At 34.3% G+C, this 9,335-nt stretch overlaps 1 protein-coding gene across 1 annotated transcript; it reads left to right on the plus strand.

The window, feature by feature from the left end:
* Positions 1-251: 251 nt before the first annotated feature.
* Positions 252-6,275, plus strand: LOC147076276 (uncharacterized). The gene is made up of 4 exons (XM_085941588.1): positions 252-468; positions 3,083-3,235; positions 5,821-6,000; positions 6,261-6,275. The coding sequence occupies exons 1-4, from the start codon at positions 325-327 to the stop codon at positions 6,273-6,275; spliced, it is 492 nt and encodes a 163-aa protein (XP_085797714.1). The 5' UTR covers positions 252-324.
* Positions 6,276-9,335: the final 3,060 nt, after the last annotated feature.

Genomic DNA, 9,335 nt, shown 5'->3' on the forward strand with positions numbered 1-9,335 from the left:
CATTTCAAACATGTTTGATAGGTACGCGTTAATATTTTACACTCCGTGTAGCCAGAATTTGGCCATCAATAATTAACAGGTTAATTCAGTTCGACACAAAGAGATTTTTTAATCTCCTTGGTTCGACATCAATTAATACGGAACTGGACCAAAAAACACCTGTAATAATTATTGTTTTTAATCATTTTATGGCAACACTCTGACAAAAAGACGTCACTATTTTATTGTCTATTATCACGGCGGCCATTATTGTTTGACAGATTTGCTGACACGTGTTTAGTGTGACACGATAATCTTTGAGAACGGACGCTTTCAACGCGTAAAATGGACGTAAAACACGAAGCAGTTGACTTCGAACCTGATGCAGATGAGCAGCATTCGTTCGATATGTCATTACATGGAAATAATTTACAGTCAAACACTTTCTTCAAACAGGAGTATGCTGATGATCCCGGCCATGTTGTTGAGGTTAGTTTTCAAATGTTATTTATTATAAAAGCATACTTAATATTTAGTCTTAGTTTTTTATTCAATCGATAATATATGTGTAGGTAGATAGGTAACTAATAAATTATGTTGTAATATTCTAAGAGAGTTGATTTTCAGAGATAATCAACAAAATGACACCAACGATATAGGTCGGTAGGTAAACATGAAGCAAGTGTGTTTCCGAAAGAAATGTGTGGTCCTCGCTTTATGATTCGAAAATGCGTAGCAAATATAATAATATTATCTTGATCAGTCTGGTTTTACCTGTTAAATCTCAAAGAAGTCGCATTTCACGATATGGTTGTCAACTCTTACTTCAAATTTCGACTGCAGCACAATAGTGGTGATACAATTTTCATAAAAGAGATAAAGGATTACTTAACTATTTTAAAATGGTTTATGAGAAAATAACAACAAACTACTGAGCGCAAAATACAATGAAATGAAATGTAATATGCTTATTTACACTCTTAACGTTGAGCACAACTAAAAAGATGACATAACATTCATGTAAATGCGATGTTTGTGCGTTTAAGTGGTATAAGAGTTTATTGAATTCGCTCTTAACGGCCCACGTGCTCGTCGTAGGTCAAAATTGAGTTTTTATTGTATTTTCAAACCATGATCCTGGACACTCCTTAAACGTTGTAGATAATCTATTTATATAATTTTGAAGCCTTATTATCCTTTATAGTTATTTTAAACATTTGATGACTGCATAAAGTATTTTTGTTACATAAAATAGTATTTTTTTAAACCTCTCGCTCTAATGTTTTAGAATATAGTCATATTTCGGTACATAACTGTGCAGTGGTGTTAAGATTTTTTACATTTATTAATTTTTAAACGCATTTATGAAACCATTAGTATAATTTATTACGAAATAATTTTTGTAAAATATTCACGATAAAAAATTATATTGATAATCTCTGTGATCCCAAATTTGACAAGAATTAGGCATTTTATTATTCAAAAAATTGGCAAGATTAACACATTTGAAGATGATTCTAAAGATACTTATTATAAGCTATATTTTTGACCATTCAAGTGTAATAAACATCTTATGAATAATGATTGCTTTATAATAATAATTATTGACCTAAGAATAAGATAGTGTTTTTTTGAAATACGCTATTTCTTTTGTCATTCCCTAGTAGTTAAGCTACAACATACGGCCGTAGCCATTAATTGACAAACTATAATTAAAGTAGGGAGTAAAATTATGTTAACGCGCGTGTTTGATGTTTCATTATTTTCATTATTCATAAGATGTTTATCGCACTTGAATGGTCAAAGACATAGCTTATAATAAGTATCTTTAGAATCATCTTCAAATGTGTTAATCTTGCCGATTTTTTGAATAATAAAATGCCTAATTCTTGTCAAATTTGGGATCACAGAGATTATCAATATAATTTTTTATCGTGAATATTTTACAAAAATTATCTCGTAATAAATTATAACAATGGTTTCATAAATGCGTTTAAAAATTAATAAATGTAAAAAATCTTAACACCACTGCACAGTTATGTACCGAAATATGACTATATTCTAAAACATTAGAGCAAGAGGTTTAAAAGAATACTATTTTATGTAACAAAAATACTTTATGCAGTCATCAAATGTTTAAAATAACTATAAAAGATAATAAGGCTTCAAAATTATATAAATAGATTATCTACAACGTTTAAGGAGTGTCCAGGATCATGGTTTGAAAATACAATAAAAACTCAATTTTGACCTTCGACGAGCATGTCCCCCCTTAAGCATTTTTGATTCGAATAGCTACTTAAATAAAAAAGCTCCTCGAAATATCTCATATATTCCAACTTATACATTTTCAACAGAATGATGACAACCCTTACTATAATTTTTGCCGAAATATTATATTTTTTTGGACCACGTACCTACTATAAGTCGGTAACCAAAAGATGGCTGCACTGCTCAGATGAGACTTCGTTGCTTTAAAAAAAGGTGACAGTACCTATTTCGCTGTTGTACATTATGTAACTATGTTTACATAAGTACCTACTTATATCATTTTTAATTTTAATTTATAAATTGATTCGATGACTATTTCAATTCGACTAGACAGACCTACAAACTTATGTGGAGAATAGCCAAAAATAGAACTTCGAACTAACATAAAACGTCATTCGAATGTCAGATTTTAGGAGTTGTGATTGGGTAGTTTTCGACAGTGGCTCCCCCATCTCATTCTCCAGATAAGTTTGTAGGTCTGTACAATAAATTTCTAACTCAATTCTAAAGTTTGTCTATGGCGGATATAACGACAAACGAATCTCGGTAGGTGCAGCTGTCAAACTACTTGTTCTGATAATTGACTGCGTGAGGAATTTTTGCTTTAAATACGTAACATGGATATTAAACTTGAACCACAAGGCTTAGAACTAATGCAGAATGTCAGCATTGGCTTGATGTGCCAATATTCCATTCAAACAGTACCGATGGCGACACGAATATTAAACGAGCGAATGCCGACGATGTCAGCTGTATATCTGAGGTAGCTTGTGCGCTCTAAATATATAACCGATTTCCTTTATATGAAAGTATGTTGTTTTTTTTTTTACAGAAACCTTCAACAGACTTGCGTGTTATAAAATCGGAGGCGATTTTTGATGAAATTGACTTAAACAACGAGTATGTTGAAGACACAATACGGGAACTCAAATACGTGGACTCACAACCTGGCTGCTCTTATTTGGACCGTGGACCAGAACATCAGGTACGCAATCTTCGTTGATACTACCAAGTCACAGTTTCATGTAAATTATTTATATGTACATTTCGTTAAGGTTACTTTTAATATAGCAAGGTGCCACAGGCAGTAAACGCAGTTTATTACCGAAAATTATAAACCATTTAGGCCATAGTCATCCTATCTTATCTATATACAATAAATTAACTGGTATTTTCTAGACGAATTAAAAAGGCGTTAATTTTGGTTATAATTAAAAAAAAATCTAGAATGGAGGTACATTATCTAGGATGTTATTTATGTTCAATAAGAAGAATGTTGCATTCGAAAATAATGTTATCAAATTATTTGTTGAGGAAGAAATAAGTGAGATATAGTTTATTATACTGATATAACTTATGCATATTATATTAGAAACCAAGAGTAAAAGTTTCCACTGGGTGTGTTTCACTAACTACACTCTGCGGACTGCATTTCGCATATTATTTATATGATGCGCCTGCATACGATGTTTACATTGCTACAGCCGTATGCTACTCGCTACGCATTTTGCAAAGTTCACACTTAAGGCGGTGACTATCAGTTTTCTTCGTTGATTCCACCGTGAGCCCTACATTTTATCGAGTGCATTCCCTATGCCTAGACAATCCTCGTTATGTCCATCTAGTTTTAACTATATATAACATCTTGGCTAGCAGCTATAACTACTGACAGGATGCTCATCTACGGTTCACACACAGCGCTCTAGGTTGTTCAATTTTTCATTTTGAGTGCTGACACTGTGATGTCGCCTGGGGAAGGCAGGCTATGCATCATATAGGGGCAGCACAAATGCATCTTTTAGATTTTTTTTCGATGTCCGATCCTAATAAAATCATATGGGCCAGCACATAGTAGAGGTTTGTATTAACAGATTTTTTTTTTTTTTCGAGAAATGGATGTCAGCCACTTGCTCAACCTATTATGTCCATACCCTAACTCACACACAAATTGAAAAACAATATGTGTACTTGTCAGACCCAGGATTCGAACCATGGATCCATGGCGTGATAGTCCAACGCTTAAGCCGCGTGGCCACTGTGGTTTTTTAGAATAGATTCTTGCAAACTCTGACGAATACCACTCATTTTCCATTTTTTTAAATATCCCTAATTAAATATTATTGGTATTCTCTGAAATGGACCCCCCCCCCTTCCACTTTTATATGTGTGTGCCGATACGTGTATAGCTGAAATTTTGATTTGACATTATAATAAGGTAAAATAATAAATGAAAGCATTGACTACCAGGTATAGAAATAACACCATTATCCCATGTGAAATTCAGTCACCGTTTATTTCGTTTCGGTAATAAAATAAGAGTAATTAAATATAGCTATTGGAAAAAATCAAACTTTATAGAATTTAGACATGGGAAATGAGTCACTTAATAGGGACCCTGACAGATTAGGTCAATTACAGATAGTGATTTGTTCGGACAGATTAGGTCAATTGTGTCTTTTATTTCCGTAATAATATGTATAGTACTAGCGCGTACGGACTACGGAATTTTGGAATGCTACATTACAACAAATGTAGTTCGTTTCTTCCTATACTGCGCTCTCACTTTCGCATATCTAGGTCGCGGCGAACGACAAATGTAGTTCGCCTGGCAGCGTGTCCCTCACACCCTCGTTTCTTCCTATACTGCGCTCTCACTCTCGCAGATCTAGTTCGCGGCGAACGACAAAATAATGTAGTTCGCCTGGCAACGTGTTCTCACACCCTCGTTTCTTCCTATACTGCGCTCTCATTCTCGCAAATCTAGTTCGCAGCGAATGACAAAATAATGTAGTACGCCTGGCAGCGTGTCCCCCACACCCTCGTTTCTTCGAACTAGACGAACTGCATAAGCGCCAGATGACACGAGACCGATTCGTTCGCTGGCTATTGATTTGATAAAAAAAAATCGTAGGTTCGCAAACGACGCATGTCTAATAGGATTCCGGCCAATGTGCTGAAATTAACTATAGTCATGCAAGTATAACGTTAATCAAATTTAAATGTCAATAAGTTGATAGTTACGGTAGATGTAGGGCCATCCTGTTAAAATCGTATCACACTCGTATCATTGTCGTGCATATTTAAAACACCAAAAAGTTATTGTCATGGTACGGTATCTTAAGATCTCCATAGACCGTAACGCTAGCCCCAGTCTCATTTTTTAAAGAAATAAGATCCGATGATTTCACTTATATCGGTATTTAGTATTGTACGATAATTCGATCGAAGTGTTTTATGCATTTGACTTTGCATGTTATATGTAGTTGCATTTTTTTAACCTACTAAATCATACGGGAAACTTATTTATTTGATGTGTAAGTAATACCTAAGTAAGTAAAATTGTCATTTCTTATCGTCGTTTTTACTTCTTTACATGACCGTAAGGTAATAAATTTCTAACGTAATTTGATTTGTAGCATTTTTACTTATATATGTTTATGGCCATTCTCACTATCATATATTTACCTAATATGTCTAAAGATGCAAAAAGCGCCGACAAAAAACTCAAAATGGAATAATAAAAAACATAATTTGAAATTATAATATTAAGAACGATTATGACTTTTCTAGGTTTCCACTGAAGGATTTCACACACGGCATCGCGGCACAGACAGGAGTCAACAGTCCTCACCTGATGCAATCCAAGATATAACTATACAGTATTCAGCAGTGACGATTGATGAACAAAATCTAAAAAAAGAAATAATAAACTTCAATATTCCGAAGGAACTACGACTTATTCTGAGAAGAGTAAAACATTTCTCATGTTATTTCGTATGCAGTGTTTGTAACGCAGTTTGTGGATGCGGGAGTGCTCTTAAAAGTCACAAAATGATTCACACGGACTCACAGCTTAATTATCTAAAAATACATAAAATGATAAATACTGGTGAAATGCCTTATAAATGCAATGTGTGTTCCTATAGATGCTCGCAACCTAGTAATCTTAAAAAACATAAAATTATACATCCTGGTGAAAAACCCTATGAATGCAATGTGTGTTCCTATAGATGCAGGGAACCTAGTTATCTTAAAAAACATAAAATGACACATAGTGGTGAAAAACCTTTTCAGTGCAATGTGTGTTCATATAGATCCTCAAAGCCTAACTATCTAAAAAGACATAAAATTATACATTCTGGTGAAAAACCCCAAGAATGCGATGTATGTTCCTATAGATGCAGGGGACTTAGAAATCTTAAAAGCCATAAAACGACGCATACTGGTGAAAAACCCTATAAATGCAATATGTGTTCATACAAGTGCACTCATTTAAGTCATCTAAAAGTACATAAAATGACACATTCTGGTGAAAAACCTTATAAATGCAATGTGTGCATATATATATGCTCTAATCTTAGTCGTCTTAAAAATCATAAAATGACACATACCAGTGAAAAACCTTATGCATGCAATGTGTGTTCCTATAGATGCTCGGAACTTAGTAAGCTTAAAAGACATACAATTACACATACTGGTGAAAAGCCTTTTAAATGCAATGAATGTTCATATAGATGCTCGCGACTTTGTTATCTTAAAACACATAAAAAGACACATACAGGTGAAAAACGTTTTAAATGCAATGAATGCTCATATATATGCTCAAAACTTTGCTATCTTAAAAGACATAAAAAGACACACACAGGTGAAAAACCTTAGTGTTTGTGACTTCGAAGTCGTATAAAAAATAAAATGTAAAATTATGGTGAAAAACTTTATAAATGCATTGTGATACTATAGATTGCATCGCTTTGCGGATAGCATTAAATTAGTGCCTATAGTTTAATAAAATATTTATTGTTTTTGCAAACCATTAAGACTTACCGAATAATTTAAAGTAGTTAAGAACGCTGATACTTATAAGAAAAGGGAGTTTAGAAATGAGAATTGTAATATTTATTATCTACACGCCGTTCTCTAATGTCCTTAATGATGTTACAATATTTTTTTTACAAAAAATAGCAAAAACGTTTACATTTTACAATATCAAATGATGTCAATGCCAAAGATAATGCACCGTCCAATCTCATAGGTCGACGCTATTTTTGGAATGAAGCTTTGGCTAACACAGGTGCCATCTGTATCAGCTCTTGCGTTTTGCTGTACCCATAAGATGTATCTATCTACGTGCTATTGTGAACTTGGACATACCGACCATTACCCACGAATGTCACACAAAAAACTAGATTGATTCTAAAAATGAATTAATGTAATACAAAGCTAATAAATTAAACATCTAATATAGGTAAAATGTAACAAAAACAAAAGTCATGTTCAACTGCTTTGAGGGCTAAAAAAGATCATTAGCAATGGCACTCGGCTCGAACAAGTGATAAATAACATCTATCCGGGAAAAAAAGTATATAGATGGGTGTATATTATTTGATGAAATTGTTCGCAGAGTAAAGCTAGGCTGGAGTGCTTTTGGCCGCCTGAATAATGTCCTCAAAAGTGACTTTCCTATAACATATGCGTGTGTAACATGGACCCTAAGTAAAAGAAAGATCCAGAAACTTAGAGTAGCCCAACGTGGTATAGAAAGGTGCATGCTGGGCATAACTCGGAAGGGCAAAAAGAGAAATGAGTGAATAAGAAGTGCAGACAAAGGTTTGCGATGTAATAGAGTTTATTAAAAGCCTTGAATGGAGATCGGCTGGACACATAGCTCGAAGAAGAGACAATAATAGGACAAATTTAGTCATCCAGTGGTATCCAAGAAATACAGAACGTCCGCAAGGTAGACCTAAAGGCCGCTAAATCGATGAAATGATAAAGTTCTGCGGAAGTACGTGGCAACGCAATGCACAGGACCGAGAGAAGTGGAAGCGGCTTGAAAAAGCCTTCATCCAGCAGTGGTTAGATTCAGGCTGATGATGATTTTAAGAACCGTCAACAATACGTATCGTACGGCCTTTATCAGTCACAGACCTTTTACACATTTTCTGGTGTCCCTCAGGATTCAAACTTAGGGCCGTTGCTGTTCACGATTTTTATAAATGACATAGCATTGTTAATAAAAAATGCTATGTTTTTGTTGTTCGCTGATGACTTGAAACTCTTTTTGGAAGTTGTCAGCTTGGACGATTGTCGTTAGCTCCAACTTGATATAGATAATATATTAAATTGAGGCAGGCGTAACAAACTAGAATTCAATATTGATAAATACAATCTTTTATCGTTTACCAGAGCCTCAAAAGTGTTGTTTTTCCAATACTCGATTCATGGCAGAGTTCTGTCACGAATATCATCTTTACGGGATCTTAGCATTACGTTTGAGAGTAAACTGACATTTATTAGCCATATAGTTACCATTTGTAACAAGGCGCTTAAAATGTTGGGCTACGTCATGCGTACTTCCCGGGTCTTTTCAGATGTTACTGTATTAAAACTTTTATTTAATTCTTTAGTTCGAAGCAAACTTAATAGTGGGTCTATTGTTCGGGCACCGCATCAGTTGAAGTATGGCCTTATGGTGGAGAGGGTACAGAAGAAATTCTTAAGACTCCTTCACTTGAGGTTGTATGGATACTATCCGTGGCTTTATCCAACTGACTTTCTCTTAGGCATGCTTACACACTGCAGTCTGCAATTTAGAAGGAATCTTTATTTAGCTACGTATTTTTTTCGACTTATAAGAGGTATAAATGAGAACTCTGCGATTCTGGGCAGTGTTGACCTGTGTGTCCCAGATAACTATCTTAGAAATAGAGACCATCAGTTGTTTATTCTCCCAAGGTGCAGAACTGCCACTGGTAATGCCAATTGAGAGGGCGATAACTATGTTCAACGAAATTGCTTCAGGTGTTGATATATTCCACCTACGCGAGAATGAGTTTAGGTGGACGTTGTCTTATAAATTCTTAAAATAGGGTCTGCTTAACTCGTCTGGTGTACTTCCTTGTACCTATCTAATTTATTTACTGATCTATCTCTTTTTTATGTAATACTGTTTTAAATAACTTTGTTTCTAAATGTCATGTTGTGAACGTCTTAAACTTATAATTTGTAATGTCCACAATGATGATAATATAATAATTGTTAATAATGCAGTGTAATCAAAAACGTGTAAGAATTAAGAATACAGG

Source organism: Rhyacophila brunnea, unplaced genomic scaffold, assembly GCF_057557595.1.
Source record: "Rhyacophila brunnea isolate RB1 unplaced genomic scaffold, BYU_Rbru_1.0 scaffold_13, whole genome shotgun sequence".
Lineage (NCBI taxonomy): Eukaryota > Metazoa > Arthropoda > Insecta > Trichoptera > Rhyacophilidae > Rhyacophila > Rhyacophila brunnea.

Coding starts and splice junctions, on each gene's coding strand:
- LOC147076276 (XM_085941588.1), top strand. CDS start 325: ATGGACGTAAAACACGAAGCAGTTGACTTCGAACCTGATGCAGATGAG. Junction 469..3,082: donor ATCCCGGCCATGTTGTTGAG/GTTAGTTTTCAA, acceptor TTTTTTTTACAG/AAACCTTCAACAGACTTGCG. Junction 3,236..5,820: donor ACCGTGGACCAGAACATCAG/GTACGCAATCTT, acceptor TGACTTTTCTAG/GTTTCCACTGAAGGATTTCA.